We start from the raw sequence: 20,692 nt of genomic DNA on the forward strand, positions 1-20,692 counted from the left end.
ATCAATAGGATTGTCCAAATACGAACGTGGAAACGGCGCGAAAAAACGAACGATTTCTAGGTTCGAACGTGGAATTTAATTTTTAGATTTCCAGCTGAATAAAGACTTTACCTGTTGATCCAGTTTTCTCATGTTGGGTTAATGTTTTCAAAAAAGCGTCAATGATAGATTGTTCTTGAAATTCAAAGAGTTTAAAGGGCATCTTTTTTTCTTCGAAATTTGAAAGTTATTTGATATTTTTTCAACGAAGTCAGTTTTTTTGTTTACTTGCGTTCATTACTCTTTTCCAATCTTTGACTGTCTTTATTTTTTATATTAAAATAAGGTTTTTTCTAGCCTAAAAGTTTAAATAAAAGCTAAGTTTTCATAAATCTAGGGTTACTCGATCGCTTTACTTGCTCGAAATTGACGTAAAACTCAAAAATTGTCAATCCGTTTTTCTTGAAACTTGGACAATTTTTAAAATTTCTTATTGTGTTTCGAATAACGACTGAAACGGCTTTGTTATAATATATCTTTTGACCCATTCAGATGATTATTTGTGATAGATGACTTCCTGTGGAAAACAATAAAAACTAAAACACGCTCTATCACAAAGTTCCTCCCATTTTCAATTGTCGGATGGATAAAATGTTTTGTTAGCGAGAATCTTAGATATTTCCAATTGTGGGTTCAAACTGGTGTCCATTTGTATCCCAAGCACTGCCCAATCGCTTCTATCACCAATATTTTTCCCCGTTTCTGTTCTTAACCATAGTTGTCACTTATCATGGGAGTGATCCTTTGTTATCTTTTCAACTTGATGTTTTTTTTTCAACATGATGTTTGAAATACGGAAGTTGAAAATAATCAAATCGGAATATAGACTTTTTTTTGGTCTATAAGTTTAACATATAGACGACAAGTTTAACAAAATCAGTCAAATCACTATGCTTCAGTTTTTGCTGATATGCTGGTGAAATGCTCGATTTCATACAACTTCAAATTTAACTACTGGGTACTAATTTCTACTGATTTATGCTATATATAGAACGCAAACCATTGTTTTTATAAACATATAGCTTCGATAATAATTTACTGCTGATGATTTTGGTTCATGGTTGTCGACCAAAGCTCGGTGAGTTTATTTTCTAATTTCTCTAGTCCACTTTACATACTCTACTTAAATAGCTATCGTGATTCCTATGTGGGCGTTAAATGCAATTTTGTACAAGATGATTTTTTGACGAAATATTTGGCTGAGTATCAGCTTATTGACTGACGGCTTTAATTTGGTCGGCCTATTTATCGATCTCTCCCCTTAAAATGTCAGTTAGTACTCTTGAGATCGATAACACTCTGTCACCAATTTTGAATGCTCAAAGTCAACCGCACTCGGACCTCTTGAAAATTTTTAATTAATTTAAACATGAAACAATATTTTTTCAAAACATTTTCCCTTCGAAGTTCTGTTAGCTATTTATTGAGCGTCATGGTACTCATGAAACTCCCCTGTATTATCAGTCATTCACGGTTAAATTTACACAAAAATTTATCGGCCTTAGAAAAGTCAATTTTTTGAGTGTTTTTTTTCTAAATTATGATTTTCACCAAAAAATACCCTGGCATATCTAATGTTTTTTAGTTCAGTCCAAAGAATGGGTTGTGGGAAGTTCCTCTGCATACGCGATTACGTCTTATTTTTTTTTTGACACAATATTATGGTGCTCGGAAAAGTCAAATTTTTTTTTCGTTTGAAATTTCTTGACTTTTCTCGAGAACTTCCTTGCCAAAACCTAGGATTTTGGGTTCACTCAAAATAACAGATTGGGTAAATTTATTTCGCATAAGTGGTTACGGCCAATTGTCTTCAAATAAAAAGTTATGATTTTCCGGAAATGTCAATTTTCTGATTTTTTAACAGTTTGGTGGACTGTTCTCGATAACTATCCTGCCAAATCTGATATCATAGGTTCAATCGGCACAACAGATTTTCCTTATAATTTCATTGCAAAGGAATTTCCCACAACCCATTCTATGCAAAGGAACATCACACAACCCATTCTTTGGACTGAACTAAAAAACATTAGATATGCGAGGGTTTTTTTGGTGAAAAGTAATTTTTTTGAAGATTTGACAGTTTTTAAGAAGTTTTCTGAATGTTCTTAAAAAAGTTACCCGTTCAATCGAAAGAAGAATTTGCGCGAATTTTCCCTGCAGAAGTGGCCACTCCTTAATTTTTACTAAAAGAATTGCTATGTTTTTTGGAAAGTTCCAAATTCTGAAAATTTTTCACTTTTCTAACTTACTTTAGTAGAGAAACAATTAAGGTTTTGGGCAAAGTCAAATTTTTGAAATAACGCATTTCGTCCCGCATCAGTATAACAAATTCAAAGAACATCAAACACGTGCCTCCAGCTTTAGCTGACCCCTATATGTCCTTCGAGATATGCGAAACTTTTGGTTTACCTTGTTTTTGTCAACATTTTTTTTTTACGATTGAGTTGTTTTTAATCAAAACGTTGTAAAATTTTTTAAGCCAAGTGGTTAACAGTGGTGTATCGAAAAATGAAGTCGTTGCTAGACATTTTTGTGCGTTTTTTTTGGCTCCTACGTTTTCGTTGGAGTTTGCTAGTGCGCTGGCTTGACCTATGAAGAGGTCTTTTGTTTGTTTAAATGAGTGCTAAAAAGTCTGAGAAAGTCATGTTAAAAAGCATAGATCTTTGCCTTAATTCGAACTTCTTTTCTAAAATAGAACAGTCGTGCCCGCTGCTTTCACGTACAATGGACGCAAAAGTTTTTTTCGTAAACATTTTTACAAATCTGCAAGAAAATAAGCGTGATTTAATATGGAACCTGGACATCATCGAGGCTCCGACTCGCTTGGTCTGTTCGCAACGCTCGTACATTGGAATCATAAGGTCTGATAGTCAAGTTCCGGCGGGACATTTTTTTTGATACATTTTGTTTTTATTTTGGAAAGTTTGATTAGTCGGACGAATTTCTATGTAACTGTGATGATATTGATGATCTGAGAAATCATAGCTGCTAGAACTAAGTATGAAACTTGAAGAAAATAAATTTTCGAACATACCTGATCTGTTGAAGCGTATTTAATTGGTTCAGAAGGGATTCTATTTGTGTTGCTGTCTCTTTTTTATCAGTTGAATTTAATCAACTTTCAAAATGTGTCAACTATGATAAATTCTCATGATATTAATCAATCCTATCTATGATTGCGATGCTCTATCGGCCGATTGTATTTTTGCTAAAAAGTTACTAGCAATAGGAACACGTGAACCAAAAAGATGTTTTTCCCTAATGAAATCTTGTTTTTATTTATACTTTTCCCACCGATAACAACTTAAAAAAAACCAACTAAATTTAAGGTCTATCACTAGCTTCGATACAGAATAAATCTCTTGCCTTGCACCGATCCACAACAGTAACGCTGTTTATTGTGTTTTGCATCTGCGTTTCCCTGAAATTGAACATCTGCGGGCTAAATTATTTTCCTAGGTGTAGTTTTCAAGTATCTTTTTTGACTTAGCGATTCCGTCTCATTTTTTGTTCTCAGGTTTTTCTCAAGAAGTTTCGTTTGGTGAAAATTTGATTTTTTTTTGTTGTGTTGACAGTTTTCTTGTTGACTCGTGCATTCATTTCGAACAAAGTACCGACACCCTCAAAGAGTGGGAAGGAACTAGGGGCTATAGTGGGTTTTTTGTCATGCAAAGTCAAATACTTGCAAAGGATACTTAGCAAAGGATGGTTGCAAAGCTCCAAATGTGGTATTAAAATGAAGCCTGTTGAGTCGCTTTTCGGATTTTAAAAATGTTTTTGAAGTTTTTTCTCGATATTGGACAAAACTGGTCTGCTTAGATCTGTTTTTGTCAGCAGGGATTCTTGTTTGTTGTTGAAAGATGTTTCAAGTGCACAAGCGAGGCTTGTGTTATAAAAGCAGCTCCCTTTTTTCCAATGTACGTCTCATTTTTTGTGCTTAATTATTAATTTGTTTATCAGAGAGCTTAGTTTTGTATTCACTCAATTAAAGCACGTTCTCTGTTGCTTGATTTTTACTATTAATTTTTGTTCGAAAGGGATATAACCAGCAGCAGTGGCTTTGTGGTTGTTTTCATCTAAAACGGGTTTATTTATCTTAACAAAATTTTTATTTGATAAACTTATCGAGGACAGATTGGTCTTCTTTTCGATTAAGATGGTTTTTTGTTTTAAATGGAGTAATCAGCAGTTTTGTCTGATTCATCCAATAGTATCATGTTTTTCTTTGTATTCTTTTGTTATGATTTTTTGTTATGAATTTTCGTGTTGTGAAGCTCCTCGTCGCCTCTTAATTGGTCATGCTCCCGAGATCAATGAGCAGATCAGTAAAATTTGAACTTAAATCTTTTCAGTCAGTTTTTTCAACCGACTTTCACAAAATTGTTAAACCGCTTTTTAAAAACTTCTGGTGAATATCTTCAGTTATTGGTTTAATACTAAGCGAGTGGATGATTTCTGAAGTCGGATTTTTTCTTCAACTGCTAGCTCTTCCGTTGTCGTCCCAATTGCCTACTGCGCATCATAAAAGCTCTGCGCTAACATCATGTGTTGGTTCCTGATTACACCGAAGACTTTAGTCAAGGTGTTATGGTATCGTGTAACGGGTTTTTTTTTTTTAATGTTGTCTGTTGTCAAGTGTCGACAAATAACGTCCACAGTTATCAATTATCATGTGGGCTGGACTACATCGCGCTATGTCACGTGATTGCGTATGTTTGTTTCTTTATTTGTTCATCTTTATTTATTTAATTATCTGTTCTTCTATTTATTTAATTATGTTTAGTTTGCTTATATTTATTTTTAATTTATGTATGTACATATTTATTTTTGTTTATTTTTATCACGTGTTTTGTTCATTTATTTAATTATTCTTTCTTTCATTTAGTTTTGCTTTTATTATTTCTGCGTGTGTATTTATTTAATTTATTTATTTTCATTTATTTATATTATGGGTCTGTTTGTTTGGTTATTTGTTCATATATATTTTTTCATGTCTATTTAATTATTTGTACATTTCACTTTTGCTTTTATTTATTTATTTATTTATTTATTTATGTATTTATTTATTTTTTTATGTATTGATTTATTTTTTTATTGCTTATTTATTTATCAGGTGTGTTTTGTTTATTTGTTGATATTTATTTCTATATTTATTTAATTATTCTTTCTTTCATTTAGTTTTGCTTTTATTATTTATGTATGTGTATTTATTTCATTTATTTATTTTCATTTGTTCATATTATGGGTCTGTTTGTTTGGTTATTTGTTCATATATATTTTTTCATGTCTATTTAATTATTTGTACATTTCACTTTTGCTTTTATTTATTTATATATTTATTTATTTATGTATTCATTTATGTATTTATTTATTTATTTATTTATGTATTGATTTATTTTTTTATTGCTTATTTATTTATCAGGTGTGTTTTGTTTTATTATTTATGTATGTGTATTTATTTAATTCATTTAGTTTCATTTATTTATATTATGGGTCTGTTTGTTTGGTTATTTGTTCATGAGATATATATTTTTTCATTTTAATTTAATTATTTGTACATTTCAGTTTTGCGTTTATTTATTTATTTATTTATTTATTTATGTATGTATTTATTTATTTATGTATTGATTTATTTTTTTATTGTTTATTTTTTTATCAGGTGTGTTTTGCTTATTCGTTGATATTTATTGCTATATTTATTTAATTATTTTCTTTCATTTAGTTTTGCTTTTATTTATTATTCATGTATGTATTTATTTATTCATTTATTTATTTATGTTTATTTAGTTTTGGTTTGTTCGTTCATTTGTTGGTTTGTTCGTTCATTTATTTATTTATTTAGTTAGCGTCTTTGTTGTTTGATTGTGAAATTTGATGTTTTACTTCTTAGCTATGTAGTTAAAAGCAAAAAATGATTTTCAATTTATTGTTCTGTTTAGGATATTTTCAGAAAGATCTGTATATCACCAATTAGCGTACAACTATTTACAGGGAACGCTGCCAACGAGATCTGTCCACTTGCTTTTGGGTTGCAGCCACATCAAAAATGATTTTAAATTATTTAAAGATTTATCTATAGTTATATCTGTCCGGTAATTAATTTTCAAATTTGCTTTTGTATTTCTCAAAAAAGAATTTGTTGGAGCGTGGACTCAATAAGGTAAAGCAAAATGTTAAATTTTATGTTACTTCTATTTTCAGTCATGTAATGGAGCCATTTCGACCCACGGGCATTGCAAATGATGACAACAGTTGCTATCTCAATTCTGTTCTTCAGCTTTTGTTGTCAAGCGCTTGCATCAGAGATCGGCTCGGTAGACTTACTGAATTTGACCATGGTGGCGTGTTAATTTCAACTGTGAAAGAGATATTTTGTCAAATGCTGTCCACAGAAAACTTTTTCATCAATGCGTCTACTTCCAAAGTTAAAATTCTCCAGCATCTTGATTTGAATTACAGCTTCTCATATACCTATGGACATCAGCACGATGCTTCCGAGGTACTACTGTCAATTATCAATGCATTTAAATCTGAGGGCCAATGGAATTTCTTTGAAATATCGTATTCAGATAATTTCACGTGTTGTCTGTGTAATGTGTCATGGAGAAGACCTGAAACTACTTCTGCGTTAGTTTTAAGTCCTCCACGCAATGGTCAACTTCTGCAGGAGCTTGTGGTCAATCACTTCGCCAACCAAGCCGTTAATGTAACATGTCCAAATTCCACGTGTATCTCAGAAAGGGCAATAACAACTAAAGAACCAACCCATATTGCAAATACTGTTATTTTGCTGATTGCGCGTTACATGTTTGTCGCTGGCAACCGCGTTTACTCTAGAGCAGAAGTCACAGTACACAGTTATTCTATTTCAACTTTTGTGTATACTTGTATTAGGTACACTGTAGTTTCAATCAACTGGTCTGTGTATACTTGTATTAGGTACACAGTTTTTTTTCAACTGCTGTGTATACTTGTATTAGGTACACTGTAGTTTCAATCAACTGGTCTGTGTATACTTGTATTAGGTACACAGTTTTTCTATTTCAACTGCTGTGTATACTTGTATTAGGTACACTGTAGTTTCAATCAACTGATCGTGTATACTTGTATTAGGTACACAGTTTCTTTAGTTTAACTGATCTGTGTATACTTGTAATATGTACACTGTAGTTTCAATTAACTGGTCTGTGTATACTTGTATTAGGTGTAAAACAGGAGGCGTTTTGCTACACATACAAACACAATCTTTTGTATTTTATTATAGCTATAGAAATTGATCTACAATGCGTAAGTACGACATTTAGTTCTACGATTGTTATTTCAGGTCCTTTGTCAATATTTCAGGCTCTTTGTCAATATAGCAAAATTTTGGTGTATATATGTGTTAGTAAGATTTTTAGTTCTACAACGTTTATTCAGGCTCTTTGTCGATATAGCAAAATATTGGTGTATACATGTGTTAGTACGATTTTAGCTCTAGAATTGTTATTTCAGGCTCTTCGTCAATATAGCAATATTTTAGCGTATACATGTGTTAGTACCATTTTTAGTTCTCGAACTGTTATTTTATGATCTATGTCAATATATCAAAATTTTAGTGTATACATGTGTTATTACGATTTTTAGTTCTCGAACTGTTATTTCATGATCTTTGTCAATATATCAAAATTTTATTGTATACATGTGTTAGTACCATTTTTAGTTCTCGAACTGTTATTCCATGATCTTTGTCAATATAGCAAAATTTTGGTGTATACATGTGTTAGTACGATTTTTAGCTCTAGAACTGTTATTCCATGATCTTTGTCAATATAGCAAAAATTTGACGTATACATGTGTTAGTACGATTTTTAGCTCTCGAACTGTTATTTCATGATCTTTGCCAATATAGTAAAATTTTGGTGTATACATGTGTTAGTACGATTTTTAGTTCTAGAAGTGTTATTTTATGATCTTCGTTGATATATCAAAAATTTAACCTATACATGTGTTAGTACGATTTTTAGTTCTAGAACTGTTATTTCAGGCTCTTTCTCGATATAGCAAAATTTTGGTGTATACATGTATTAGTACGATTTTTTGCTCTAGAACTGTTATTCTTCAATTATTAGTTGTTCAAGTTGTTTGGTTTTTGCTTCAGTTTCTATGCCTTCGGTGTATTGCGCGTAGCGCCTATGTTTTAAGGTAGAAACATAATTGTAAGCGGTTTGATTCGCACCTCAATCTTTTGACAAGCGTTGCTGATTCTCTTCAGAAAAATAATGCTTCTCAACTACTAGCACTCAAGAATTAAGATTGCATGATGGTGTCGCAGCAGAAGACGAAGAAAGAGAAGGAGAAGGCACTGGCCAAGATCCTGGACTCCTCAAATGTCCAGAGCAAAATCAAGGCTCTCAAAATGTGTCTAGGTAATGCCGCAATCAGAGACTGCGCGCACATTTAAAATTATATGATCAAAAAAAGTAATACACTAAGCATAAACACAATTAAGTTTTCACAGTTTTGGTTTCCCATACGGCGTGGTACACTTCGATGACATTAAAGCATTGATGGGAACAGGCTGCTCAGATATTTCACATCTCTCAAAATAATTCAGCCCCGGTGGTCATCTTGATTTAAATAAAGTTTTCAAGCTGATTATGCCTAGGAGGTAATTAGAAAATTTGAGCTGAAAGGGTGTTTTGCGTTGCAGAGACACTGATAGCGGATGAGATGAAAAGGTATCTGTGTGAGAATAACTACGCCTACTTCTATGTCTGGTATGACTACTACACTCTACACGTCGACCCACAGATCAAAAGTAACTTCAAACCTGTTGTACAATTAGAAGTGCACGAAATTGAGCGTTTGCCCAAAATTGAATAAAAAAATTGAGATTTAATTCATGAAGATGACGTTTCCATGGATGTTCATTAGATTTGAAACATGTAATTTCGGGCAGTTAAAGCGCGGCAGTTAGTCCAAAAAATCTGATTCAGATATAACCGTTAGCTACATTATTTGATTTTAACTGCACCTAAATTCTCCTGAATTTGGTTCACAATGACTATGTTATTTTCATACTTTATAAAAACAAAGATCGTCTTGTGAACAATTTTAGATATCGGCCAAAAGACCCTTTCCAAGGACGTGAAAGATGACGTGGAAACATTACTTTTTGTCATTGAGGTACGTTAATTACAACCATTGTTCTATTGAAAAGTCGATTGCCTACGTTTTAGGGATCACGTTTCATATTAAATTATTTACTTGGGGTAACTTTGTAAGTTGAGAAAAATGGTAATGTTCTTGAAGATATCAAATGGTAACTAATCAGCTAGCAAAGAGTAAAAAAAGTGACGCTAACTACTTAAACTGATGTTTATGTTTAGAAATTGATTCATTTGATGCCGGAGAAACTGGCTTCTGGATGGCATTGCAATAGCATTAGTGAGTTTTCCCGAATAGAGAAAAATTGAGAATTTAATATTATAAAAAAAAGAGAATACCCAAGTGAATCTTGTAAAATTTGAAGGATAGAAAGCGGTAAATGGAACACCTGGTTAAAATACCTGATTGCGGTGGTAGTATCACAGAATATTCAAATTGGCATTTTGTTTTTCAAAAATTTGCATGCAGTCCAAAAATTTTGTCTAAATAAGTGGATATTGTTTCGAAAAGTCCATTTGGCATCATAGCTAAATTATGCTTAAAATCATACTAGAAGTTTAAAAGAAGGCATTTTACATTGGTGAAAGGTGGTAAGCACCCTCGAAACTGAATTGAGTTTCTGTTCCCTCACATTGGTTGGAACTCAAAAAACTGAATCTTTTCCCAGGTGCTTTCCTGAAGCGACTGTTGACGCACGACTGCTGCACTAAATACAGATACTCTGGCATCCGTCTGTTCCTCGCGTGGTACCAGGTGGTGAAGGACAAGGCTCCGGCTGACATGGTGTTCCTGTTCTCCACTTTGGTACCTGGATTAGACCAGACCAAACTCACTCCAGATCCCATGCGTGCATCACTAGGAAGTCTGGGTAAGTTATTTTCTTGTAGAAATTTAAAATAGACCCGGAAGCTTTATGGGGTTGGGGATTCCAAACTTGGCGAGTTTCAGCCTATCAGACTTTATTTGGCACACAGAGCTAAGCTATTGTATACTTCTGATTAAGGAAGAGACGAAAATCTTCGCTTGATCTGTTGAGCGGGGGTGGTATTTGGAGCTGGTTCAGGCACGTGCGACAATAGTGTGTTTCTGTAATAAGCGTTTTCCCTCCTTGGTACTGTATAGCCATGGGTCCATCTCATGACCCAAGTCAGTCTACATAAAATTTCGCCGTTTTTGCAGATTGCCTTTTTTCAACAGAAATTTTGCCCTACATAAACGTATTGTCTCATAATCTGCCCCTTTTATTCTCCTACTTTGACGGAATATTCAGTATGCTTGAATAATATTAACTTAAAAGCGAGTACGTTCTTTTTTGCGCAGATGGAGCTAGTGATTACTTTTATATCCTACAAGGAAATAACTGAATTGAGCATGTATTACTTCTTGTGGCTGATTTGGAATACGGCCAAATTGGCTGATCCTACAATCTCGACATAATTAGCATAGATTTCATGCCTGTCAAAGATTGTTTGAACAACGTCGTAGCTTATTGTTTAGCTTTTAAGGTTATAACTTTTAAGGTTGATTACAATGATGTTTTTTCCCATTTTTAACTATTCCCAATGGTGTGCTTTGCAATCCGCAATGTCGATCCCTAATGGTTTTGCAACCTCTAGTATCTTACAACATCTTGCTCATTGTTCCGACTTTCGATACGAAAGTAACGGAATATTTGTGCTCGGGGTGGGTTTTTTTTCTTCAGACAATTTTCGACTTTTTAACTAGCCATTTTTGACGGAACTTTTTTAATATCATTCAAAAGGTATTGTTGTCCTGAGCTTAAATTTGAAAAGATATTTCACCTGTGATAATTTTTCGTAAAGTTATGAGGGTTTAAAGATTGCCATTTTGACCAATTTGGGACAATTAACGCGCGATATAATTCGCGCTATTAACGCGTAAATCCGTCTTATAAATCGTTCCAAATTGGTTGAACGAAGCTTATTTGCCATAATTGATGTGTTACAAGGAACGAAAACTATCTTTTTGTACCTTTATATGGCGTGTGGGGGGATGATTTTCATAAACAATTTCAAATTTTAGAAATTTTTTTTTTCATTTAATTTTATTTCATATATTGTTTTTATGTTATTACTGCTGCTCCATAAGACTTCAAAAGCAGTCGGAACATTCAGGGCTTCGCCCTGATACGAGCAGTCTTGTTTATAGTTTAATTTTAAAAGAGAGACTGCTATTGAAAATGTCGTTTTAAAACGTTAGAAGCTTTTGCTCACGCTGAAATACATCTTTGTTGCGGTTTGACTTCTGATTTGTCTTCAAATTCTCGTCTATTTCATTCTCGTCTATTTCATTTGCCAGATGGAAATAAGAGTGCAATCTCCGATAACAAAAGTGGAAATGAGCCGCGATAAATTTGACCTATAGTTTCAAAAGTTTGATTTCATTTTGCATGTGTCAATGAACGAGGTGGAGACACTTATTTAGTTAGTGGTTTTTTGCAAAAAAAGTCTTGAAAATTTTCAATCTCAAGCTCAATTTTTTGCGTGTTGACATCTGATTTTTAGAATTCTATTTAACTTCTTTTGAAAGTGGCTTTTAAAAAGATTTCGAAGTGGAATAAAAAAATTACTTATCAGGTTTCTCAAATTGGACCAGTTTTATTAAAGCAGTTTCAATCAAAATAAATTTTTAAATCTCACAGAGCCTTTTGTTTGCATGAAAATGTCTTCTTAATGTTAGCAGCTTCTGTTCACGCTGAAATATATATTTTTTGCGATCGCGCACAATGACTCAGGGGCGTTGGATTTGTATTGTTAAATCTTGCCAATGGCAATCTTGCGGGCCAACATCCCTCAATGTGTCCGGAAAAGTGTCCCGCTGCTTGGCCCATCGCTCTGTTCAGGAATGACAAACTGAAAATTAGCAAAAATAAGTTTTTTTTATTGTAAAAGTCCAAATAAAGTAAATTTTCATATACCGATCATTACTCGATGGCTTTACTCGCTCAAAGTTGAACTAAAAATCAAAAATTTAAACCCGTTTTTCTCAACTTTTGGACAGTTTTTCAATGTTCGAATCACGACTGAAAGTGCTTTAATTTGGTATATCACTCGACCCATTCTGATGATTTTTCGTGTTGACTATTTTTGCGTGCAAAACAAAAAACTAAAACACACGGGAATATAAAGGTCCTTCCCATTTTCAATGGTCGGAACAGTAAGCTTTCATATATCGAATTTTCGAAAAAAAAAGAAAAAATGGAGGACTGCAAAAGAGCCCAAATACATTTTCTACAAAATGAAAATTACGCAAATAAAAATAAAAAATGCGAAAGAAGTTGAATTACTTTCAGCTTTTGAAGTGGATTTTTACTTTCCCAACTAGATTTGATCCATTTTGTCCAAAAGATTTCTCTTAAATTGAAATTGTTGGGCTTGTTTTTCCTGTCGACCAACTTAAATAAGCATTGAAAACAAAAATTAGTACTATTCTTAATTGTAAAACCAACTATTACCAGAGTTTTGGCCTGGATAATTCTTTTGGGCTATTTTTTTTTGGGGGGGGGGGGGGGGGGATTGTTAACATGGGTCTGTTAATTTTATAACACAAGTGTCAATCATATTTTTTGTTGAATTTCTAAGAGCTTTAAGGGCATTTATTTTTTTACTGAAATTTGAAAGTTTTTTTGTTAATTGAGTTGTTAAAGTTTTTTTTTCAATGATAACATTTATTCGAGTTTCTTTTTTCGATAAATTCGGTTTTCATTAATGGTTTTTGATTTTATTTCCTTGTTTGGTTACAATTTTTGTTACAATATATCTGCTTGATATGGTCCGAAGTTTGCTTAAAAATGCAGCGATTTCTACAAATGAATGATAGTTGCTTTTCCGATTTTGTCTTGCGATTTCTACATTTGTGTGTGGGAACTAACTTATATGAACTTTCAAAATAATCTGTTCCTGTCATGTGGGCAGCCAGCAACAGTTTCGAAACATTTTCCATTTTAGATGATATCGGATTGTAGCTCGCGCTTTATGATAAAGAACATGGTCTGTTTTTTTTCCATAAGAAGACACACATGCCATTTCACAATTTATAATTTGGGACTCTAATTGGCACGATCTACATCCCCATAGTTACATGCAAATTTTGATACCTTTATTTTTATGCAAAGATGCGCTCTAAGGTTTTTTGTTTATTTGTGGCGTTTGAATGTTATGTACCACAAAATGATTGGTTCCGGATGGGAAAAGTTGTTTTTATTTGAAAGTTTAAAAATGATCTTCAAATAAGCAGTGTTTTGAGTTGATTCACTCGTGTTATTTTTTACTTGCGTATGCGAAGTGGATCACCTTTGTATTCTTATTCGATTCGCTAGTGGTCTTCTGTGTCTATTCAGATCTCATATCAATCAAGGTAAACTAACGGCATTGTTCCATGAGCAGAACGATGCAAATATGTTCATGGCAAATAAGTTGATTTCATCATATCTCATTGATGCAGATTTTGAACGTCATCGAAAGAGGGCAAATTTTGCTCCAATTACGGGGCTGAGTTTTCTCCCTCCGTGGGAAACTCCCCCTCCGCAAAGTAGAAGACCGCCAATACCCATTCCAACATACGCTCCGATTTTGAATCCAAGCGCAGGTTTGAGCGAACATCAAATAACCTCTGCAGGGGCGGATCTAGGATATTCTCTAGGGGTGGACGGATTTCAATCCCAAATCAGTAAAAGACCCTGTTTTGGTAAAATTTTCTGCGCCGCAGGCAAAATTTTGAAAAACGCCAAAAAGGGGCGTTTTTAGGCAATTTTTGGAAAATGTTGACAAAAAAATAGCGTTTTTTCGGCGCGAACTCCCCGCTCAAAATAAGTATATATTGACGCCAAAGGTGCCTTCAGAAAAATTTTAGGGTCAGCCAAAATGGATATCTCAAAATAGTACAAAGGGGACCCTTTGGGTCGGCAGGGGGTCGAATCCCTGTGGGGGAGGGGGCGTCCGCCCCCCAATCTAAATCCGCCCTTAAACCTATGTAACCCAGCTAGCTTATTATTCAGTGTTGTTATCCTTATCTGTGCAAAAAGTAAATGTATCAGCCAGCTGCGTTTATACAAAATATACTCTTGTTCATGCCATTTAATGTGAACTATGTTCTTCTTGGATGGTCTTCCCGTCTTCCATTGGGTGTAGTCTAAACAAATGGGCGATATACATACGTAATTCTTTGCTTCTCCTGCTTACTTAGCCTAGATGTAACGACTATACCTGGGACAACAAAGGTTCGAATCTGGCCAGGATCCGTTTCTTTGAAGCGGAAAATAATTCTTTTTCTGCTTAGCGAGCTAGAAAGATTAGTGTTATATTACGAATCAAGTTTTTTCTCAACTCAACGTGCAAATGAAAGTGCTCATTTGGTGTTTGATGTTATATGCATTTGCATTTTAATAGCCATTGTAGCTGCTTATTGGTGGCTAGTGTTAGTAGAATTCCAAGCGAACGTGGTTCAGATGTTAGGACGTGAGACCTCCTATCTCGCACATACAGTTTTACTTTAATTTGGTGGGTATTTTGCTGCATAGTATTGACAATTTAATAACAATTGTAGCTGCTTCGATGGTAGCTAAGTTAGTATATTTTCGTTTCCAGTACATAAGAAAAATGGTATTTCCTAAGGCTTATTTTAACTTTTTTTTTTCATTTTCGTGCATTGGCCTATCGAACTAATGTTCTACGGAACTACTTGACAAAATGATAAAAATCTTAGTTTTTAGATTTTCAAAACTTCATAGCAAAGTTTTCCATCACATGAGTTTTGTTTTCGGATCAACGGGAGTTAACAAATTTGTTTGGCTTAGTTGCCTCTGAATAGATATTTTGAATTTTTATTTTATATCGTTGATTTTATTGCTGGACGTGTTTTCATTATTGAACATCATAGACATAATTTTGTAGACAGAAATAGAGACAAACTTTTTGTAATTGTTGTTTTTTCGATATTTTTTCTTCCGAATTCGTTTTTTTTTTAATTTTTCTGCTAGCTTGGAATGGTTCGCCTCGCCTCTGTGTGAAAAGTATCTATCTACACCAAGTACTGTCATTGATTTCCTGTTCCGGGTTTTATTCTGTAGCGAGCCTCATCTGCCTACTTCTTCTATTTTCCCTGAGACGGAAGTGCCCGGATGTAACGATAAAACTTTTCTTCTCCTCATTTGTTCTAGAATCTCCCCGCTTAATGGTCTAGAATTTATTGTTTTTTGTTACAAAAATTACAAATATTTTTTTCAGTTGCCGGACCGCAGATGCAGAATCACGTGGTATCCGTAACAGCCGCTTGTGGCTTCTCATCTTCGAATGTGGATCCACTGGTCACAGCATCTCAAACAGAAATTGCACAGAACACTCTTGACCAGGAAGCACTCAGGATCATGGAGAACATTCTAGAGCATCTCATTTCAAATGTAAAAATTGGCAAATGCTGATATCAGAAAAATGTTACGGTTTATTGATGGTACTGCTAGTCACTTGCTGGATATCAACTTTGACTTTTTTGAGTTCGAATTTAAGACTTAAGTTGCTTTCGTCGCTTGATCAAATAGTTTCATAAAGGCACAGAGAAAAATTCTTTTTTCAGTATACATTACAAAGCTAATATTTTTTGAAGATCACTTTGACCTGTTGGACGGACAGCAAAGGTGGGAGGGTGGAGGCCTTTAAATTCATGCTGAAAGAGTTCAGACAGAAGTTCCTCTTCAAGATATTCCAGGACTACAACCACAAAATGGATCTGTACAACGACACCAACGAAGGCAATTGCAGTTGTTTAACTCGTTATTAGTTTCATAAAAAGCCTTTACCCTTGTGATAAGCAAGGGTATTGCAATCGGGTACTAGACTATTTCCCGTAAACAACTTTGTTCACAGAATGGTCAATTTTAGTAGGAATGGTAAATTTCAATTTTACGACTGCAAGCGTGCAGACTGCTGGCAAGAAGACTGCTTACATGAACAATTTCTCGAAAATTTAAATAAAACTACCATCATTTAGGTAGTAATTAGGGGAAGTTCGTTTCAGGTAATAGCTTTTTTTCAAATAAATTTGAAAACAAATTTTGTAATCGTGGTTTTCGTTCTTGCTTCCGTCGGCTTGTTTTTCTTTTTTGTAAATGCAGTTTGTATTATCTGGTTCCTTTTTTTGGCTTGTTTTCCAAAGCATAGGCTTTTTATTGATTTATTGAACGTTCTGTAGTTAGTGATTGTTTTCGTTTCATTTTAGGTTAAACGGTTTTGGCTCATGTTATTTCAGTTTAGTCAAAATTTGATGCGTATTTTCGAGGGTAAAATATATGTTTATGCGTTTTATATCAAAATTTTCAGTTTTCTTTTGATATAAAATTAATTTTCAACTGTCTTGTTAAAATATTTTTACAAGTGAAATTTATTCATGACACATTGAAGCAAAAATTTGAAAATTTTGGTAATTCTAAATTTTGGTAATTCTGAAAATTTTGGTATTCGGAATTTCATTAACTCGAAAAAAAGAGTGAGTTTACCGTGTAATTTCATATGACGCGAGAAGCATAGACGTCTTGTCTCTAGAGTAACTGGTATTTCTGACCATGATTTAAAAAAAATAAGAGTAATGTACGTAGTGAGTACTCTGATACAGGTTTTTTGTAATTTTTTTCCGGAAAAAGTCTTTAAATTTGTTCCCGCTCAATTTTGATTTTTGGTGGTTTGACTTTTGATTTTTTAAGTTTACTTTCTTTTCTTTCTTAAAAGGAAGGCAAACTCCATTATTGAACAGCAAAAGTGTAGGGGTCACGAATAACGTGAACGACTTCTAATTTCTAGAAGGGAATTTATTTGTCAGATTACCCAGCGAAATAAAAATTTAATCTATTGATCCAGTTTTTGCAAATCTGGTCAATTTCATCAAAAAGGTGTCGATAATAAATTGTTTGAGAAATACAGAAAGCTTTAAGGCCATTAATTTGTTCTCTAAAAATCGAAAGTTGAGATTTTTTCAATAAAACAAGTCAGTTTCCTTGCTTTCAATGCTCTTTTCGACCTGTCAGTTGGCTATGTTTTGTTTTACGCCTTTGTTCTAGATTGGGAGCCGGAGGAGTGTGTGAATGAGGAGCGGGATCTGATTGTAAAGATGAAGGTGCAGGTCATCCAGTGGATAATTAGTATTCTTCCTCCCTCCAAGACCAAGTAAGTTAATTTAAGTACGACATTGAATGAGTTTATGCTTAATACAACCACGAGGAAAGCAAAAGGATGAGTTTATGTGCAGAATCAATGCGAATCTCTTTAACCAAAATTGATTAAATCAAACCTGCTACTCACGCCATAATGATAGAAGCAAAAAAGTGGCTGTACTTCTTCTGCAAGGAGCAAGTTTTTCGAAATTTGTATGCCTCTGTTTCTACCGGACATCACGGTTTCTACCGAAAGTGCTTGTTTTCGTCTTTATCCAGTCCAAATAATGTTTTACTTTTATATCAGCTAAGTGCCACTATGACCTCAGATTCAAATTTTAGTTGTCTTTTAAATGTTAACTAGATGCTACGCGTGTCTTTAAGTGCTTCGCAGTGAATGAATTATGAAGTTTACTGGTAACAAAAACGTCTACTTACTAATAACGCTCACTTAATTAAATACAGTAAATTTAGCAGCCAGACTTCATGGCATCATTGAATAGTGTTTTTCTATTTGACAAGGACTTCGATGGTAGGACAAATTATGAAACCTAGAAGTTCATTGTCTTGTTAAGAAGACAGAGGTCTAGGGAACTCGGAAATTTATATTCATGCTTAGCCTAGCGCTATTATTTAATTTACAAGTGCTTGCTTGCAAACCATAGCGCAAGAGCGGTTGCGACTCTGCAATCTTGTGATTTGCTGGGCGAGCATGCAATGTCACTTGAATTTGTTTCTTTTCTTCTCCTATAATGAGCTTTGTTGATTTTCAGAGAAGTGGTAATGGGGTTGAACCCACGGGTTCTATCTCTTCAGAGAAGCTACTTCACTTACTGGTGAAAAAAATCATCATTTGTGATAAAAATAATAACATCATTGTAGAACTAAAATTAGAAAATTGTTTTCTTGCGGCTGTGTCGCGTCGCATTGGAAAAGTGGTTATTGCCTCCATCTCTCGAGAAGTCATGTAATGTTTACCATAGGGAGCCCGATACCCGCCGTAAAATACCGTTTGTTTTTAATTTCTCTGCTCGAAAATTGGGTTCCGGGTACCCAATTTTAATACTGGGTAATCTTAATACTGGTTACCGGAAATGGATTATACAGATGATTGCGTCTAAACATCAAAAAGTGGGAAATTCGGGCTATATTTATTTGAAAAAATATATATATATATATTAAGTATCAAGTTGAGGCTTAATTTATTTTGAAGTAAAAGGTAGCGCAAAGCAATTCTTGAGCACATTAGTTTTGATCAGCCACACCCCAACATGTGATGGCTCGGAATGACCACTGATCGACGCATAGGTTTATTGACTCGTGGGTTTTCGTTTTATTGCTACATTGGCTTGTTGCACCTCATTTCTCACACCTTATTTTGTTTTGTTTTCTCAATTTTCGATATAAAAATTATATTTTTTTAATGTCAAAATTTTCACGCGTACTGATTTTCTTGTGTTCTCAATTTTCTAGCCTCTTGATACTTAAAAGTATCCTTCATTCAGATATTATACCTTAAAGAAACTGATGTTTCAAATTACATATTGCGAATCGGGCTAAGTATTTAGAATACTGAATGGAATGTCTTAAGGAACGGTTTCGATCTTGACAGCTTAGAGACCACTTTTTTAAACAATAGAACACTATATTTCTGTCGGGTACTAAATTGTATCCGTTATGCATTCACTTATGAAAATCAGAGATACTGAATTAAGAGCTGTAAACTTGGGTATTTTTGTAGGTGCGTTAATTGAACGACACGTTTTTGTTGTTGAAATTTTTGGTTTATTCGTCGAGTACTTTTTGAAAGTTTGTTGTTGCTAATGAAATTTTAGAAAACATAGATTTCATATTTAAAATTGCTTATTTTTTCAAATCATTGTGTTAGTTATGGCTAATGGCTATAACTGATTTAACTTATAATATAGGAAGAAATTATTGAAATCAAATTCGTCCGAAGAAACCGTTTTAAAATAAAAACTGTTTTAATCTTCATTAGCTTCAAAAAATTAACTGTAAAAGTTTTATTGAACTTGATTTTTAATAATTACACTAGCCAGCGCAGTATATTAGTATGAATCTACTATTTTACCAACCTAACTTGCAAATAAAAGTGCTCATTTTGTTGGCACTTTTGTTTTAATCACGATATCTAGCTTTGGAAATTTCATAGCATCTGTTCTGTGCTTTATTTGTGGCTAGTGTTTGCTTGTCGTTAAGCCACCGTAACAGAAATAGAAGAAAGTCAGACTACTACTCTACTGGTCGGAGGTTTAACTCTGCACTTAGAACTAGTTTTTTTTTAATATTTGGTGTCATATTTGCTTCATAGCCTTGGCATTTTATAAGCATCTCTAGCTGCATTTTAGGTGGCTAGTGTTAGCAATTTTTCACGGGCCTGTTTCGCTTATGTGAGACTCCAACTCTCGAGTTTGCAGGTTCGAATCCGAGAGTAAGCAAAAGTTTACTAATTCGAGTCTTATTTCTACTGTTTTTTTATTTCGCTTTAAAGAGCTGCTTTTTGTCATTTTCTCGCCAGTGCTTGCTATGCCAGCTTCGTCTCTTTTTGAAAATGAGTTAGTTTCAATTAAATTAGTTTTCTTGTTCTTTTGTTTTGCATCAATTTTGAGGTTAAAATCAATCTATAAAAAATGTCGGTTAGTCGGTATAATGAAACTTGGTGTATCGATTAGCGTAAATCTCGACAAGACAACAATCAAATTGAAAATTATCCAGTCTAGCATAAAATAAAATCCAAAAGTCAAATAAATATGTATGCTTGTTATTAGCAAGCGTTATCAGATCGAATTTTTTTCCAGATTATCAACTTGTTAAGCAAAATCAGTTGAATCATTTGTGCTGCGAAAATTCTTAATTTCCTGAGAATTTGAAATTAACTACTGGATACTAATATTAATTACTCTTGGTAAATGCTAATTTAAATTTCTAACCATTGTGTATTTGTGATAGAATGTGTAATTCGGAGTCGATGAACATAGTTCAGATTCGTATGTAGGTCGTGATGATTTTTGTGGGAAAATTCTTTCAAATTGTTCAGGCTCAAGATCTTTTTTTTTTATTAAAAGGAAGGAAAACGTCACTATCGAACAAAAAAATTGCCTGTGTTAAAAACGTGATCGATTTCTGGTTTTGATAGTGGGTTTTAATTTAAGTTATCCCAGCGGACCATAAACTTTACATATTGATCCAGGTTTATCAAATTGGGTTAATTGTATCTGTAAAAGGTTATCAGTAATTGTTTCTGAAATGCCAAGAGTTTAAGTTATTTGAAATTCGATAGTTGCGATTATTTTTGAAAAACAAGTCAGCTTTTTTTCTTTC

The 20,692-nt window shown here is 33.6% G+C and overlaps 1 protein-coding gene across 1 annotated transcript in view; it reads left to right on the forward strand.

Annotated features, from left to right (window-relative positions):
- LOC134839745 (ral GTPase-activating protein subunit alpha-1-like) overlaps nt 1-20,692 on the forward strand; it is a 328,394-nt gene that overhangs the window by 163,431 nt on the left and 144,271 nt on the right. The window contains exons 2-10 of the mRNA XM_063855368.1: nt 8,294-8,447; nt 8,732-8,839; nt 9,140-9,207; nt 9,411-9,468; nt 9,857-10,057; nt 15,435-15,607; nt 15,811-15,955; nt 17,258-17,363; nt 18,124-18,186. Of these exons, the coding sequence (XP_063711438.1) occupies nt 8,339-8,447; nt 8,732-8,839; nt 9,140-9,207; nt 9,411-9,468; nt 9,857-10,057; nt 15,435-15,607; nt 15,811-15,955; nt 17,258-17,363; nt 18,124-18,186 (1,031 nt within the window). The 5' untranslated portion in view covers nt 8,294-8,338. The remainder of the gene's footprint in view (nt 1-8,293; nt 8,448-8,731; nt 8,840-9,139; nt 9,208-9,410; nt 9,469-9,856; nt 10,058-15,434; nt 15,608-15,810; nt 15,956-17,257; nt 17,364-18,123; nt 18,187-20,692) is intronic.

Source organism: Symsagittifera roscoffensis, chromosome 2 (assembly GCF_963678635.1).
Source record: "Symsagittifera roscoffensis chromosome 2, txSymRosc1.1, whole genome shotgun sequence".
Classification (NCBI taxonomy): Eukaryota; Metazoa; Xenacoelomorpha; order Acoela; family Convolutidae; genus Symsagittifera; species Symsagittifera roscoffensis.